Genomic DNA, 18,735 nt, shown 5'->3' on the forward strand with positions numbered 1-18,735 from the left:
TGGGATACTTACCTCTCCCCGTGCCTCCGCAGATCCGCTGTCTTCCTGCTCTACGCTCCCTGTGACGTCTCAGGTCAGAGGGCGCGGTGACGTCTTTCCACCGCGCCGTCCCCCTGAGCCGTCACAGGGAGCGCAGAGCGGGAAGACACCGACAACGCTGGAGTCCGGACCCGAGCAGCTGCAAAAGGTAGCAGGTGAGGAGGAGGGAGGTGAGTATTTTATTTTTTTTAATGTATGGAGGCATGGGGCATTATAGAGAGAGGGGGGGGGTGACAGTCTGCATGGGGCATTATAGAGAGAGGGGGGGTGACAGCCTGCATGGGGCATTATAGAGAGAGGGGGGGTTGACAGCCTGCATGGGGCATTATAGAGAGAGGGGGGGTTGACAGCCTGCATGGGGCATTATAGAGAGAGGGGGGGGGGTGACAGCCTGCATGGGGCATTATAGAGAGAGGGGGGGGGTGACAGCCTGCATGGGGCATTATAGAGAGAGGGGGGGGTGACAGCCTGCATGGGGCATTATAGAGAGAGGGGGGGGGGGTGACAGCCTGCATGGGGCATTATAGAGAGAGGGGGGGGGGTGACAGCCTGCATGGGGCATTATAGAGAGAGGGGGGGGGTGACAGCCTGCATGGGGCATTATAGAGAGAGGGGGGGGGGGGTGACAGCCTGCATGGGGCATTATAGAGAGAGGGGGGGGGGGTGACAGCCTGCATGGGGCATTATAGAGAGAGGGGGGGGGGGTGACAGCCTGCATGGGGCATTATAGAGAGAGGGGGGTGACAGCCTGCATGGGGCATTATAGAGAGAGGGGGGTGACAGCCTGCATGGGGCATTATAGAGAGAGGGGGGTGACAGCCTGCATGGGGCATTATAGAGAGAGGGGGTGATAGCCTGCATGGGGCATTATAGAGAGAGGGGGTGACAGCCTGCATGGGGCATTATAGAGAGAGGGGGTGATAGCCTGCATGGGGCATTATAGAGAGAGGGGGTGACAGCCTGCATGGGGCATTATAAAGAGAGGGGGTGACAGCCTGCATGGGGCATTATAAAGAGAGGGGGTGACAGCCTGCATGGGGCATTATAGAGAGAGGGGGTGACAGCCTGCATGGGGCATTATAGAGAGAGGGGGTGACAGCCTGCATGGGGCATTATGGAGAGAGGGGGTGACAGCCTGCATGGGGCATTATGGAGAGAGGGGGTGACAGCCTGCATGGGGCATTATGGAGAGAGGGGGTGACAGCCTGCATGGGGCATTATGGAGAGAGGGGGTGACAGCCTGCATGGGGCATTATGGAGAAAGGGGGTGACAGCCTGCATGGGGCATTATGGAGAGAGGGGGAGACAGCCTGCATGGGGCATTATGGAGAGAGGGGGTGACAGCCTGCATGGGGCATTATAAGGGAGGTGGGGGGGGGACAGCCTGCATGGGGCATTATAGAGAGAGGGGGTGACAGCCTGCATGGGGCATTATGGAGAGAGGGGGTGACAGCCTGCATGGGGCATTATGGAGAGAGGGGGTGACAGCCTGCATGGGGCATTATAAGGGAGGTGGGGGGGGGGGGGGGGCAGCCTGCATGGGGCATTATAGAGAGGGGGTGACAGCCTGCATGGGGCATTATAGAGAGGGGGTGACAGCCTGCATGGGGCATTATAGAGAGAGGGGGTGACAGCCTGCATGGGGCATTATGGAGAGAGGGGGTGACAGCCTGCATGGGGCATTATAAGGGGGGGGGGGGGGGGGGGGAGACAGCCTGCATAGTGCATTATGTGGGGGGAATAGCCTGCATGGAGCATTATAAGGGGGGGCAGCCTGTATGGGGCATTATGTGGGGGGTAACAGCCTGCATGGAGCATTATAAGGGGGGGCAGCCTGTATGGGGCATTATGTGGCGGGTAACAGCCTGCATACAGCATTATATGGGGACCAGTATCCTGTATGGAGCGTTATATGGGGGCCAGTATCCTGTATGGAGCTTTATAAGGGGGCCAGTATCCTGTATGGAGCATTGTATGGGGGCCAGTATTCCGTATGGAGTCTTATATGGGGGCCAGTATTCCGTATGGAGCCTTATATGGGGGCCAGTATTCCGTATGGGGCCTTATATGGGGGCCAGTATTCCGTATGGGGCCTTATATGGGGGCCAGTATTCCGTATGGGGCCTTATATGGGGGCCAGTATTCCGTATGGGGCGATTCGCCCGTTTCTGAGCTTTTGTAGAATTTACAATAGATATCGCTCATGTAATGTAAGAAGTGAAATCTTTGCATTGTAATAATCTATCCATCTATCTATTTCTCTGTGGTATCTGTGCATTATGAATCGTGGTATGTATTAAAGGGGCCCACTGAGACTCTTTCGCCCGGGGCCCAGAAAAACCTGGAGCCGGCCCTGATCAGGAGTATCCGGAGCGTACCATGATAGGAATTTTTTCCATATTTTGCCGTATATCACGTTGGTTACTGGCTTCCTACTCTGTTGAAGAGTTTTTATAACTTCTTCCGAGAGACCTTTGGATCTTAAGATCTCGGCTTCAGTAACCAGGCTACCAGATTTAGCCACTGAGGATTGGGATGGAACAGGGGCCCTTGAGAGAGAAGATTGTTAACCTGTGGTAGTATTACCGGACCCTCTAGGCAGAGTTCTGTGATGGCCCCGAACCAAGGCCTTTTGGGCCACCAGAATTGTTGCCACTCTCTCTATCCTGACTTTCTCGATGGTTCTTGCTATCAGCGGTATCGGAGGGAACGCATAGACCAGCCTGAAATGCCTGGGATGGGCTAATGCGTCCAAATTCATGGCCTTGTCTCGTCTGTGCAAAGAAAAGAAGAGGGGAAGGTTTTCGTTTGAAAGACTGGCAAAGAGATCTACCTCGGGGAGACCCCATTTGGCTACCAACGACTGGAAAATCTGAGGATTCAGGCTCCATTCTCCTGGCTGGATTTCTTCCCTGCTTAGAAAGTCTGCTTGGATGTTGTTTGAGCCTTTCAGGTGGATTGCTGAAAGTGATCGGATATGTTGTTCTGCCCAAAAAAATATTCGGCCTGCAATCTGTTTTAGGCTGTGTACCTTCGTACCTTTTTGATGACAAAAGAAGGCAACTGTAGTCACGTTGTCCGAGAGAATCTTGATGTGAGAACCCCAGATTAAGTAGACTGCTGCTCTGAGCGTTTTTTCTACCGCCATTAGCTCCTTAAAGTTGGAAGATCTGGCACTGATCTCGGGACTCCATCTGCCTTGAAAGGGAATCTGGGCCACCATAGCTCCCCAGCCTCGTAGACTGGCATCGGTAGTCACTGTAATCAGAGGGTCCTGGGACCAAGAAATCCCCCTCTGAAGATTTCGGGAGCTTAGCCACCAAGAAAGAGAAGCTTTTATCCGACGGGGGGTCCTGAACCGTTTGTTTAGTGGGTCCCTTTGTCTGTTCCAGGATCTTAGGATATGATCCTGGAGAGGCCTTGAGTGGGCCTGGGCCCACAACATCGAATGGATACAGGCTGTCATAGACCCCAATACAGACATTGTCGCTTTCAACGATGGATTCTCTTGGCGTCTGAGATTTTTGGAAATGAGAGTGGTCTGATGCTCCAATGGTAGAAAGGACATCTGTTTGTTGGAGTCCAGCAATACACCAAGGAATTTCCTCCTTGATGAAGGGAGGAGTTCTGATTTTTTTAGGTTTGGAATCCAACCTAAAGACCGTAGGGTTCTTAAGGATATAGAGACGTGAAGATTGAAAGCTGCTACTGAGGGAGCGACAATCAACATGTCGTCAAAGTATGGAATTATGCGCAGGCCCTGTTTCTGGATGAGTGCGAGGACTTCTGCCATGATCTTCGTAAACACCCGGGGTGCTGAAGAGATGCCGAAGGGCAGTACGTTGTACTGGTAGTGAACTGTTATATTGTCCCTGAGGACTGCAAACCGCAGGAACTTTCTGTGGGACTGATGAATCGGCACATGGTAGTACGCATCCTTTAAATCTATGGTTGCCATGACGAAGTCTTTCCCTATTAGGGGAATAGTTGATTTTATAGACTCCATCTTGAAACGTTGGTATTTGATGTGATGGTTTAAGGACTTCAGGTTGATTATGATGCGTGGGGTCCCTGATGGTTTCCGTATTAGGAATATTTTTGAGTAGTGACCCGTCCCCTCCTGGCCAGGGGGAACTAGAGACACCACTATCGAATCCAGAAGGTCTTTTAGGGCGACCAATAGGAGATCCTGAGCCCACCCGAGAGGGAAGGGACGTGACCCTCAGGATCTGAGGGGGGGCGACTCTCGAATTCCAATAGAAGAGCCTCCTCGATGGAATTGAGGATCCACTGGCAGGAAGACATTGCCTGCCACTGGGGAAAGAAATTCGAAAGCCGCCCCCCTACACGGACCAAGTCATTGCCTGTCCTGCTGCTGGTGTTGTTGCTCGGGTACAAGGATGCTGCGACCCCTGCCGCCTTTGGGATAGGCTCCAGCGCCCAGATTTTCCCTTTCCTCTATACTGTGAGGGGTGACTTTGGGAAGGCCAAAAGGAACGTTTCTTAGCCAGTTTCTGTTCAGGAAGTGTTTTCTTCCTGTCCAAAGCCTTTTCCAGGATTTCATCCAGGGCTGGGCCAAATACATATTTTCCTTGGAATGGAATGGAACAAAGCTTGACTTTAGAGGTGACGTCCCCACTCCATGTTTTGAGCCATAGTGCATGGCGAGCAGTATTGGACAGGACAGCTGCCCTGGCCGCGATACGGATTGACTCAGCCGAGGCGTCCGCTAAGAAACCTGTGGCTTTTTGAAGGAGAGGGATGGAGTCAAGTAGGTCTGCCCTGGACGTGCCCTGAGACAGGTGTTCCTCCAGTTGGGTCAGAGATTTGAAGAGGGATCTGGACACACAAGTCGAGGAAATATTGACTTTGAGAGAGGCAGAGGAGGTTTCCCATGATTTTTTAAGGACGCTTTCCATTTTGCGGTCCAAAGGATACTTTAATTGGGACGAGTCCTCAAAGGGAAGTGAGGTTTTTCTCACTACCCTAGCCACCTGGATGTCTACTTTAGAGACTTCCCATTCAAAACCATCACCATCTAACGGAAACCTATGTTTTAATTTCGAATGGGTGGCGAGGCGATTTTCCGGGGACTCCCATTCCTGTCGGATGAGATCCCTAATTACCTCATGGACTGGAAACCCAGTCTGTTTTTTGGTTTTAAGACCCCTAAACATCTCGTCCTGAACAGAACAGGGAACCTCCACTTCTTCCAGCCCCATAGTGCCTCTAACAGCGTCCAGTAGTTCCCCTAAGTTGTCTGAGGAAAAATAATATCTACCGGTTTCGACTGCTTTGGCAGACCCTACGGATGCCAATTCCTCAAAATCATCAGAGGCTGAGCTACTAGCGTCCATAGAGACCACATCTGAGTCTAATTCTTGGATCTTCCTCTTCTTAGGGGGAGAGGGCCTGGAGGAGGAATAGACAGGCAGGGCAGCAAAGGAGGCCTGGACCTCCTGTCTAACCACCTGGACCTCCTGTTTAACGAGTGATCTAAACTCCTCGATCAGTGAGGGGTTTTCGTCTCTAATTATTTTATCCATACAGGGCTGACAACTTCTTATAGGATGAGGACAGCTTTTTTGTACAGATGCCACATCTACAGGGCTGGTCTTTATCCTTCTTAGAAGTGGGGGCCTTGTCCTCCTAAGAAAGGGGAAAAGAAGGGGACCCATGTGAAATAGAAGGAGGGGAGATCTAGTGTCTTCTTAAAAGGAGGCCGAGATAACCCCATAGTGACCACCCAGGTACTACTCACTGTAGCCGAGGGCATGCTGGGCTCTGCAGATGCAGGGGTACAGGACCTATCACCTTCCGTAGAGGGAATATGGTGGGAATAGCCTTACCTTTTGGTGTCTTCAGGCGGGTTTTAAATAAAACTGTGCCTCTCAGCAAGGGACCTCAGTCCTCTCCCCTTTCAGGTCACTTTTAAGGCCAATCCAGGTTGGTATGGGCCTTTGGTCCTGTCATTCAGCGTCCCACGTGGAATGCTTCGACCGGAGCGATGGGACCGCAGTGACGTCAACCGCCTGTCGGTTCAGGAGCGTGGAATCCACATGCAGCGTGGAACGCTCAGGCCAGAGCGGCAGGGCCCGCAGCGACGCCACTTCCGGTGCGCGCGGGGATTCCGATGCGCACGGCAACGTCCGCGCTCCAGGAAAGAGGAGATAACGGATGGCGGGAGCGGCCTCCGGCATGAACGATCCCCTGGCTTGCTTTACTCTCAGTGGGGCGCAGGAAGCCAGGGTAGTCCCCCAAAGGGGAGCTGCAAGGAGGGAGGAGGAAGCACCCCGACCGACCACTGCCCGGCACACAGGTAAAGGAAATACATCGCTTCCATGCCGGCCCGACAGCACTGCAGGATCTCTTCATGCCCCAAGGGGGGACAGGAAAACACTGGGGATTGACGGTGAGGAGGGGCTTTTAATCTCTATTTTCCTGTCCCCCAATAGGGAGTGGACAACATCCTCCAATGCTGTCGTGGAAGGCGTATTGAGAAATACTGATTTTATCAACCAGTTCTTTGACAGCTGAGCTCGGTGTAACCACCCCCACCACTGATTGACAGCTCTCTGTGTACACTGTACATTGGCAGAAAGCTGCCAATCAGTGGTGGGGGCGGGGTTATTCAGACCTCATGAATATGGAGGACTACCTGGCAGCAGGTTTACTAGTCCTCTATTGATATTCTCCTTCTCCTGAAACAATGATTTTACCAAAACTATAAAAAGCAGCCCAGTAAGTGACACATCGTAAGAAACAGGGTCTCTACCCCTACATTAGGCTGCTCTCAGATTAGGTGGCAAAAACGTATTGACAGATTCCCTTTAGGTTTCTCATTTCTTTTTTAAAATGTTTCATTTCTCTTATGTGTGACTCTGAATACAGTACATCAGATGGGGTCTAATTAGAAGTATTCCCTCGATCAGATGCCTTAAAAGGGTTTTCCAGTGCTGACACTTTACTAGTCTCTGTCTCCTAAGTTCTCTGATAAAACGAGTCTGTACTAATGTAACGGTTAATCACAGTTTACTGTGTTGTTCGGAAAAAGGTCCTCTTCTGTAAGAGACACTTCGAAAACTGCTCCGAGAAGGCGATTACTAAAGTACTGGCACAACACTGTCCTTTGACTTATGCATAGAAAGTTAGTGGCGTTGTATTTTGCTGGCATATAACCGTTAATTCTGTTTTCCTGTACCTGCATATATACTCTGAGAGGAACTGCTGTCATTGTATTTGTTCTTTATTCACGGTTTACCTACCATCCTTTCCTTTGTCTTATAAACTGTTTACTAAATATCTATAATATAACCAGGGAGTGGGGAAAAGGTAAGTAGGACTGTTTTTTTTTTTTGTGTGAGCCAGGACATTTAAATAAGGATCACCTCCACTGGTAGGGTGCACTGGAAGAAATGCCCCATGTAGGCAATGCCTGAAATACCTTAAGAATCTTGTGTCCCGAAGTCCAGTGATGGACGTACTGATTGAAGACAAGACCGTACGCGGACTAGTAGATACAGGAGCCAAAGTCTCCACAATTACACTGGAGTACTTTGAGACCATTTTCGGTCACTTTATCAAAGTAGAGCGTGGAAAACGGATTAAGTCGACGACCGTCAACCAGACAAATATTCCAATCCACGGGATAGCGTGGATGCATGTAAAGATTGGAGACCTGGATGTGGGTCAATTAGGGATCGTGCTTGTGGATGGGAATTCACGGTTAGGAACCTCGATTATATTAGGAATGAACATTCTGCTTGATCTAGACCAGTGGATGTTCCACAAAGATGGCCCCGGGACACTGGCAGAGAGTCACTAAACATTAGCCTACACAAAAAGTGTTCCAGAGACTGAGCCAGGTATGTGGGATTCGCTACAGTGTTCCCAAAGATGAAGTGGTGGGGATTGCGACCGTCCCACCAGGGAATGAAAATATTCTCTGGCCTCGTCAGGAGCAGATCGTACAAATGGATGTGGGTAGCCACTGAAGACTCAATAGAATACAGGTGATTACGGAGCCCCAGAAGCCAACAGGAACCGGACAAGGCCTGATGATCGCTCGTACTATGGAGACATTGGTGGATGGACAAGTAGCCGTCCGGTGTGCCAATGTACATGATTCTCCTGTCATGCTTCGTGCGTAAAAGGTGCGGATTTGTACATGTATGGAAGAGAGACAGACCTCAAAGTCCAACTGGCACTGATTGTTGAGGAATAGGAACTGTGGACTGTGACCGTGTCCAAAGCTCCGAGGACAGAGCAGACTTCGGAGTGAAATGGCTGGAAGATCCTCGAAATAATACGACTGGACACCAGTCAGTTCTCCTCAGAACAAATTCAGCTGATAAAAGACCTGTCTTGGGAGTTTCAAGCTGCTTTCTCCAGAAATGAAGATGATCTTGGATGTAACGCACGCATTGAACATGAAATTTCAAAGGGAGACACAGCTCTGATCCGTAACAATATCAACAAATTCCCCCTAATCTGTATCAGGCAGTAAAAGCCATCACAGATGCTGAGTAGTGCGGGAGAGTCAGAATCCATGGCCCGCATCAATAGTGCTCGTCTGAAAGAAGGATGGAAGCTTGAGATTCTGTGTCACCTTTCGCAAGTTGAATAGTGTCACTGTACAAAATGGTTACCCTTTGCCTAGAGTGGAAGAGTCCCCAATGGAGCTTCTACAGGCCAAGCATTTCTCCACCTTAGATCTGGAAAGTGACTACTGGCAAGTTCAGGTGGCTGAAAGAACCAAGCCCAAAACAGCTTTTATTTTACCAATGGGCCTGTAGGAGTTCAATAGAAAGCCTTTCGGATTCACCAATGCACCCAAGACATTTCAGCGGTTAATGAAGCACTGTTTGGGAGAGCTGAATTTTGAATCCATCCTTGATCTATCTGGACGACAACATCGTTCATGCACCCACCTTCGAGCAACAACTACGAAGACTACGACAAGTGCTGACCCGTCTACAGGCCCATGGTCTGAAGTTGAAGCCCCGAGTGTGTCATTTGTTTCAGACAAACTGAATATCTAGGGCATGTGGTGTCTTTGGGTGGAGTCAGCCCAGATAGAAGGAAAGTGGAAGCTGTAAGGAACTGGCCTCCGCCACAAACTCATCAAGAGCTGCGAGCCTTCCTGGGACGAACAGGATATTATCGACGTTTCATCTCGAACTTCACCAAGATAGCAGAGCCTCTTCACAAGTTACTGAAGGGGACCGCAAAAGGCCCAAAGAATTGGCCCATTGCCTGGGGACCCTCACAACAACGAGCCGTGGATCAGCTGAAAGAAGCCTTGACCAATGCCCTGATGTTGGCATATGCTCAATATGATTGTCCATTCATTCTATATACGGACGAAAGTCTTCACGGATTGAGTGGTGCTGGCCCAGGAACAGGGGGACCAGGAATGAGTAATAGCGTACGGCAGTCGGTATTTGAGGAACTCCAAACAAAACCCAGATTAACTACAGTTCCTTTAAGCTGCAGCTGTTGGCGCTTGTCTGGGCCATGACCGAGAAGTTCACCGAATACCTCACTGGAGCACAGGTCTTAGTCCGGACTGACAATTACCCATTGTCTCATCTGCAAAGTGGAAGCTGGGGGCCCTGGCACAGAGGTGGGTCACCCGACTGGCGAAGTTTAATTACTCCATCAATTACAGTTCCAGCAAAGAGAATGCTAATGCTGACACTGTCTCGAGTCACCCTTCCAGTTTCTTCCGGAGAGGATGATTATGAAGAAGAAGAGACGGAGATAACAGACTTAAGTCGAGTGAAAACTGTGGCCTCTGTAGCCAAGACTAATGGAGTTACAGCAGGCCAGATTGTGTTGCTCAGCAGGACACCGGCCGAATGGGTCCAGACTCAAGGTGATGATCCTGTAATCCGGATCAAGGGCTGGCTACTAGAAGGGGAATGACCTTCAGTGACTGCTCGGGCCGAATTCTCCTCAGATGACTGGCAGATTCTGCATCAGTGGGAAAGACTCCATGTTAAAGATTGCGTAATGTACCGAACAGTGTATTTGCGTCAGAGAAATAAAAGAAGTGGCAAGTCGTGATTAATAGCAGCCTAGCTCAGAGTCTGGCTAAGGAGGGCCAAGAGAAAAGTGCCCATTTCGGTCCAAAGAAAACTTACAAATGGATTCAACGATTTGTGTACTGTCCTCAGCTGGAGCAGATCGTCAGAGTAGTCTGCTAGCAATGCAGAGCTTGCGAGCTGGCAAAGACACCGGGGCAGAGCTCAAGTCATCCGGTCAACTGCACCTCTGGAGATCTTGATGATGGATTATCTACTGGTCGGGCCTGCCGCAGGTGAGCTATAGTACTGTTTAGTAATGATGGATAACTTTTCAAAGTTTCTGGTGCCTGTACCGACCCACTATCCAACTGCAGAGACGGTGGCTAGGGTTGTGTGTAGACACTTCATTCAGGTATACGGATGTTCGAGGACGATTCACTCTGACCAAGGAGCTTTCAAGGAAAAGTCATGGAAAAGCTCTGAGATCTATGGGATTCTGAGGTCCCAAACAACACCGCATCACCAATAGGGAAATGGCACTGATTTAATCGAACACTGCTGCAGATGCTTCGACCCTTAGGAGGGAGACAAGAAATTGTGGTGGCTGGATTATTTGCCTGAAATGCTAAGGGCCTACAATAACTGAGTGCATAGCACTACTGGTTACACTCCTGACATGTTACTATTCGGACAGTTGGGAAGAGAAGTGTCCAAACTTAACTGGAGTACTCCAACTGAAGAAAAACATCGCACTCCAGACTCATGGGTGCAGGAGCACCGAATCAGACTGAAAACTATTCACCAGTTGGTAGGAGACAAGCAACAAAATCAGTTACCCCGAGACGGTGGTTCAGTCCAAACTGAACCATTCAAACCTGGGAACAGAGTGCTGGTCTGTGTAAAGACTACCATAAGAAAGTTCAATGGGAGTTGGAACCCTACAAGGTGTTGAAGCAGGTAATTCCAAATGGACCAGTGTACGATGTGAAGCGAGAAGACGGGTCCAGTCCGGTACGCTGACTACATCAAAACATGCTTCGCCCCTGTCGTTTCATCGATGTCCCCCCCCCCCCCCAGACAACCTCGGCCTGAGTCCAGCAGGAACAACAGACCCCTAGTGGAAGATTACGATGATGATGATTAGTGGACTGTACAACTTTGGCACCCGAACCGGAGGCACAACTACATAGGGAGAGAGAAGCTGAGGGCCCTAGAGAGTCCTTGGACCTTGCTGGCTTGCGTAGGTCGGAGCGTCCCACAGCGGGCGTCCCTCCAGAAAGGTACCTCCAAAACGACTGAGTGGGGCCAGACCTAGGTTGGTGCTAGACCTAGGTTGGTGCTGTTTTGCCAAGACGTCAAAATGTTAGTGGGGTGGAATGTAAGTGTTAATCACAGTTTACTGTATTGTTGGAGATTTGTGATGTAATATATGAGCTGGACAGTAGAGGGCAGCAGTGAGAGGCCGGAGTTTGAGCACGGGGGTTTGGCGGTTGGGAACAGTCAAAGGAGAGTCCAGGTGGAAGTGAAGCTACACATCCTTGGAGTATGTCTGGATAGAGTGGTGCGACTCTGGATTTGTTGTGGGTGACTCTCGAACGCTTTGTTCAGCTTGACATGAGCCGACTCGGTGAGGACAACCAATTACACAGCATCTTGAGCTAGGTCAGGTGAGCCCCTATCTCTAAGGACTAGGGATCCCTACATTAGAGAGATTGGCATTCTCTAAGAGCTTCAAGACGGAGTTTCTGATTATTCGGAACTCAGCCCAGCAAGGACCCTTCTACTTCAGTCTCAGGACGTACCGGTACCATCTTACATCTGAATATATATGCGCATATAAAAATAGCCTTATAGAGGTCCAGTTAGTTAGGAGAAAAAATCTCTTCTGTAAGAAACACTTTGAAAACGGCTCTGAGCAGGCGATTACTAAAGTACTGGCACAACACTGTTTTATTGATTTATGCATAGAAAGGGTTAGTCGCGTTGTATTTTGCTCACATATTAACTGTACCTGTGTATACTCTTAGTGAGTGGTGTTATGGAGAGGAATTGCTGTCATTGTATTTGTTACTTATTCACTATTTACCTACCATCCTTTCCTATGTTTTCCTTTGTACTAAACTGGTTATTAAATATTCATATTATCTAATCTTTGTGGGTGTCTGCTGATTGCTGCTGTACCCCTGTGTCCTGTGGTCATCCCTCACTCACGTTTCACTAAGACAAATGTTTAAAATACATAAAATGTTTAAAAAAAAAATAAAAAAATGAGCTTAAGTCTCATTTTCTCTCCTCATGCAGTATTTTCAGATGGTATTCTCTCACTTCTCTGCCTGTTTATCCATGTGTCCAATGTGCTTTCACTACATCATAGAGAGCAATTTATCTGTCCACTCCCAACATAATGAGGTCTCAGACCAGCCGCCTGCTGCGGTGTTACACAACGGTCCAGTGATCTCCCTGTGAACAGCTCTTTGCGGTGGGCTGATGTGCTGCTCCTCTTGCTTAGAGAACACTTCACAAGGTTTGGGATAAGACAGGTTACTGCATTCCTGGGAATACATTAAACCATCCTGTAAGCATACGCTGACATCCCCGACATCTTTTAGACTCATGCTCCGAGGAGAATCATAATCAGGGTACTTTATGCCAACAAGTAACTGAATATGGGGGGGGGGGGGGAGTATCGGACAGTTAGTATTTCTACACAAAACAAGGCTGAAAAACACTCCTGAAATAGTAACGTGTCAACGTGTAACTACAGACAAGAGCCAGCTAGTTTTGGCCCACTACTCACTACTTGGTCCATTGGATCACTGGAGTAGTAGCTTTCAGAATGGGTGCACCGGATCCACACTGGTTTCAGCAAATCCTCATCTTCCTCGTCATTTCTGTCCAACACGTTCTCATCCAGGAGATCCTTGTCTTTTAACATGGTGTAGCTACTTTCCTTGAGTGACGATGGACTTTCGGAGGAGGCGTCTTTCTCCTCTTCCTCCCATCTTGGTCGCTTGCGCTCTCTACTAGGGGAGCGACTAGAAACATATATAACAAATTCATTTATTATTCCCATAACACCAGCATATCTTTCTCTATTATTTAACCCTATACTGCCCAACCCACATACAGTAAGGACATCCCAAGCAATTATCATGCTCTCTGACAGCAGAGCTTATTTCAGCACACAACGCCACCAGCATGGCCGGGCTATCACACCAAGAGCCTGGCCTTCCGACATGACACGGAACAGAATAAATCAATTCACTGTCACAGAGTCTTCACCCCAGAAATCAAGGGACCTAAAGTGGAACTAAACTAGATTTAGCACTCCAAAATTGACGCAAAGAAAGTAATATGTATTTTACTAATACAGGTTCATCCACTGTATAAACAATTTGACGTTTCGGCCAATTACGTGGCCTTCATCAGAACAGGGGAACCTCTTTGGAAGCGCCATATCTTTAGCACAGCAGTGCATATCTTCAATGCCGTTCTAAGACTTCCAAAGAGGTTCCCCTGTTCTGATGAACGCCACGTAATTGGCCAAAACGTCAAATTGTTTATACAGTGGATGAACCTGTATTAGTACAACACATTAAGTTCTTTGCATCAATTTTGGAGTGCCGAATCTATTTTTACATGGTTTATGGAATCCTATTTGTGCACCCACCTACAGAGCAGTGCCATGCAGCCTTTTTTTTGTCTAAGATTTTTAAAAGTTTAGACTCATTTTATGTGATGGCAATACAATAAATAATGAATTAAAGTCCTTGTTCTTAGCCATTAATTCACGTGATACACTATGCCCTGCAGAATTAAAAAAAACAAAAACAAAAAAAAAAAAAAAACAGGAAAGTCAATTCATGCTGCCGAAATAGATTTTTCTTTGAAACGCTCCAACATTTCAAACAAAATATAGTTTGATAAGCCGGCCGAGTACAGTAGGCAGTGACGAGACAAGTCTGGCTTCTCCCCTCACCTCTTGGGTGATTGGGAGACACTGGGCAATCATCTCTAGTAGTGCTGGCAAAAACTAGTCTCATCTTTTCCTTTGGTCCCCAGCTGGGTCTTCAAATTATGGGCAGGATTAATAAGTGTGGTGTTCTAAAAACTGGCAGCGCTGCCTGAAACTGGTATTAAAATGACAAAAGTCACACTTTGATTAATTTGGGCCTACATATTCTCATAGACACTAAAGTATTTCAGAAGAAAAAAAAAACAAAAACAAAAAACATACCAGGCTGCCATTATACAGCCCAGCTTCAATTAATGCTGCGTGAGGTTTGGGCAGCATGAAACGACTGACAGGTTGTCTTTAAAGTTAATATTTTGGGCATTATTAATGTGACTTAGACAAACTATCATAGAACAGGGCAGAATATGAAGAATCAGATGAATCACCTTTAGGTTCATTTTAAGGTTGGTATCTGATAAGGATTACTTCCTAAAAAATAAAAATGACCCCAAGGAAACCATAAGGGTGTATTTACACTGGCTGATTATCAGGGAAAGCGTGCCATGGAATGCTCGTTGCATGACAATCGGGCAGTGTAAACAAACCGTCATCTACCTAACGAACGAGCAGAACGCTTGTTTGTGGGGTGAAATGATTTTTAAGCTTGCTTAAAAATCATCATTCTAGGCAAGACATCGGCACAGAGTGATCGTATTATTGAACCCTCTGTGCATATGGGAAGGGCGGTGTTCCTTACTAAACAGCCTAAGCGACCACTGCTTGGCTTTATGTAGCATAAGCGCAACCTAGGTAATTAATATAGGCGGTAAAGCATTTTATCACCTGCCATCAGAAATATACCATGTGTGACTAAATACAGCAGGCTTTAACTTTTTTTCGAGCTCTTTGAACAGCTGCTAGCTGGCTCCTGCTGAAGCATGTGAGTGGGCTTCATACGGAAGAAGAAGGAAATTTAAGGACAGAGAAGTGAGTTCTCTTGTACGTGGGAGCTTATCACTTGTCTTAGTGAGGCAAGTATAAATACACAAGGTATAAAATGGACTTCTTCTCCAGCAAACTGCAGATTAGCTTCAAAGGAAACCAGTCATCAGTTATTTCCCCACCCGGATTGATGGACAAGTCTTTTTCCTAAATACAAACTTAGCCGGGTGAGGAGTAGTTGGAGGGAGCCACATGGCAGACACTTAAAGGGGTGGTCCGATCCAAATCAATGAGTCTGCAGTGACTCTAGGTGATTGCAGAATTATGAATTCCCCCAGCTCACGCACTGTGCACTGGGATTTGCTGGTTTCTGAGCGGGGAATGGAGGGTATGAGTGCCTTATACATACTCCTGGCCAGTGGGTGTGGCCTCACTTTCCATACCCTTGTATGGAGACAGCCCTCTAGTTGGCCAGGCCCACGTCACTAGGCGTATAGAGCGAGTTCACGTCCACTAGACTGGCCCTGGCTGGGAGTATGTATAACCCGGCTCAGAAACCGGTGAATCCCCGCAGCGCACAGTGCCTGCGCCGGGGGAAATTCATAAGTCTGCAGTCACAAAGTGTCTGAAGACTTATCAATTTGGACCAGACAACCCATTTAACTAAAATGCTGCAGAGTGACACAATAAAACACAGTCCTCTGTAATCAGGAAGCCCGTTACTGTTCTATGACAACCATGGAAATGGCAGTATGGAACTGATAACAGGGTTCCTTACAGTTTTTACTAAAGCAATGGCATTTACCTTTTTGGCCTCTTCCTATAACTTCTGTCAGGACTTGGTGATCTTCGGCTATCCCGATGCCTGTGCCTATCCCTTTATGGTTAGAGAATGAAACAACACATGAATTTATTGTCTGTGCAAGTATAAAGATCAAAAGGGGCAAGTGTGCACAATAGGCACCAGCTCGGCACTCACCCAAATCACAGCAGAGAAACAATGTATAATAATAAAATCAAAACATGAAGTGATAGCCACCAATATAATAGATGACAATACCTCAATGGAACTGCTTAGTCTTGGAAAAAGGGCATAAAAGTGGTGGAGGGTGGAAGGACGGAGGACGCCACTTTTGTGCCCTTTTTCCATGACTAAGCAGTTTCATTGAGGTAATATTGTTTATTATATTGCTGGCTATCACTTCATGTTTTGAATTATGCACTTTCTCATGAGTAGCCCTTTACTATATTTATTTATCATGTTCTCGGCATAGTCTGCTTTCTACTTAGCCCATGTTACCCTTTTTAGGTCATATTAATTAATTTATTTGTGACACGTTTTACTAGGATAACTTGTGGTTGTGCCACTGTTCCTATTGGCCTATTTTTTGCCTGTTTGAATATTTTGTTTACCCTTTTTGTAATAAAGGTTGGTTTTTATTATTATACATTGTTGCTCTGCTGTGATTTGGGTGAGTGCCGGGCAGTTGCCTATTGTGCACACTTACCCCTTTTAACACATGAATTTGGTAGAATACTGCAGTGGATGTGCAAACAGAAAATCACTGGGAGCAATTAATGCTCTAAATTAAAGTCCATGTCCACCATTGTATAGTTTCCATACATAGTCCGTAACAACAAGAAATGCTGGACTTCTCTCGTTACAAGCCTGCAACAAATTCCAATCATAATTCTGCAGACTTCACTGTAAAATGGCCCAATTTTTTTTAAAGGGAAAATATCACAAAATTACCTATTGTTTAAATCAGGTTTTTGTGCTACATGCATTTTAAAAACATGCTGACAATGTTGTTTTTTCATATTACAATCTTTGTTACAAAAACCCAAAATGAGTAAACTTGCAATTTTCCCAGTGGTCACTCAGGATTTTTTTTAGACTCTCATCCTGTCCATCCAGGAAGTTTTCATCATGGATTCCTATCAGCAGAGGCAGAAATACAGTGACAGGTAACACCTCTATACACAGCTGATACCACCGGATCCACCAGTTACAATACGTGCTGTTACAGCTGACCCTGCTCCATTTCATTTCACAATGACTTTTGTTCAGGCTCAGACACTTCAATACAACAGATAGGGTCGGAGTCTGACCATTGTGTCTATGTACATGTGTTGTTTCCTGAAACAACAAGAAATGAAAGTCTAAAAAAGCCCCAGTGGCCAATGTCAAAACTACAACATTTCTATTTGTCATTTTGATACAGATTGTGATATGTAAAAAATGACCAAACAACGGAAAAAAAAAAATGTACATTTAACACAAAAACCTGATTTAACCCGGGCCATTTTCCGTTTTTTGCGTTTTCGCTTTTTGCTCCCCGAGCCATAGCTTTTTTATTTTTTGGTCAATATGGCTGTGTGAGGGCTTATTTTTTGCGGGACAAGTTGTACTTTTGAATGACATCACTGGTTTTACCATATTGTGTACTGGAAAACAGGAAAAAAATTCCAAGTGCAGTAAAATTGCAAAAAAAAGTGCAATATCGCAGTTTTATTTTCTATTTTTTTTTTTTTTTTTACCATGTTCACTGAATGCTAAAACTGACCTGCCATTATCATTCTCCAGGTCATTACAAGTTTGTAGACACCAAACATGTATAGGTTCTTTTTTTATTTAAGTTGTGAAAAAAAAAAAAAAAAAAGTTGCCATTTTCCAGGACCAGTAGCGTCTCCACTTTTTGTGATCTGGGGGAGAGTGAGGTCTTATTTTTTGCGCGCCGGGCTGACGTTTTCATTGATACCAATTTGGGGTAGATTTGATGTTTTGATCGCCCGTTATTGCATTTTATTGCAATGTTGCGGTGACCAAAAAGAAAAACGTAATTCTGGTGTTTGGGCGGGGACAAAACCGCACTTCCGGCGCAGCGATGTTAAATGCCGCTGCCAGAGATTGACAGCGGCATTTAACAGCCGTGGGTGGATCGCGATTCCACCCACGGCTGTTGCGGGCACATGTCAGCTGTATAAATCAGCTGACATGTGCCCGATTCAGTGCAAGCTCAGCGACAGAGCCCCCGCTGAAACGGGGGTTCTGACATGGTGCGTACAATTACGTACCATGTCGGAAAGGGGTTAAACAACAAGTCATTTTTTGATTGCTTCCCTTTGATGGCTCAGTATTTGCACAACTTGTTGAGGTAATTCTTACATTTGGGCTACGTTCCTACGATGAGATATTGGTGAGATTTTGCAGTATCAAAAACACAGAGTCCTACAGTTTCAGCAAAGTGAATGGGATTTATAGAAACCTCCTGCCCACTCTGCTGTTTTACTCAGCGTAAACTGACCTGCGGTGCGCGTTTCAAATCCGCAGCGTGCCAACTTCCATTGCGGGTACGCCGAGTTTTCTGTGCGGATTTTCCCCATAGACTTACATCAGATGCGGAAAATCCGCAGGAAACAAACGCACTTGCGCTTTTTAGTAAGTTTATGCTGCGGAAATGCATAAAAAAATCCACATATAACCCACACCTAAGTATATCAATAAAGTTTTGTCAAAGACAAATATCAGGAAGTATCAAAAACAAAGCAGCTTTATTTAAAGCATAACACACTGACAAAAGACAAAAAAACGCAGCGTCAAAACTGCAATGTTAAAAAATGTGCTGAAAAAACACAAGTAATCTAATTTACAAAATAGGTGCAGAAATTCTGCAACATCAAAAACGCACCAAAAGCTCATAGTGGGAACATAGCCTAAGGTTATGTTCACACATTGCATTTTTTCAGCTTTTTTGGGATGTTTTTATG

General features: G+C 46.8%; 1 protein-coding gene across 2 annotated transcripts in view; it reads right to left on the reverse strand.

Moving 5' to 3' along the window:
• DROSHA (drosha ribonuclease III) overlaps positions 1–18,735 on the reverse strand; it is a 303,644-nt gene that overhangs the window by 278,545 nt on the left and 6,364 nt on the right. For both annotated transcript variants that reach the window (XM_073678641.1, XM_073678640.1), the window contains exons 3-4: positions 15,770–15,841; positions 12,865–13,102 (exon numbers count right to left, since the gene is read on the reverse strand). In XM_073678641.1, coding sequence (XP_073534742.1) covers positions 12,865–13,102; positions 15,770–15,841 — 310 coding nt within the window. The remainder of the gene's footprint in view (positions 1–12,864; positions 13,103–15,769; positions 15,842–18,735) is intronic.

This window comes from Phyllobates terribilis, unplaced genomic scaffold (genome assembly GCF_046119375.1).
Source record: "Phyllobates terribilis strain yellow unplaced genomic scaffold, ASM4611937v1 Scaffold_4__5_contigs__length_816908805, whole genome shotgun sequence".
Lineage (NCBI taxonomy): Eukaryota > Metazoa > Chordata > Amphibia > Anura > Dendrobatidae > Phyllobates > Phyllobates terribilis.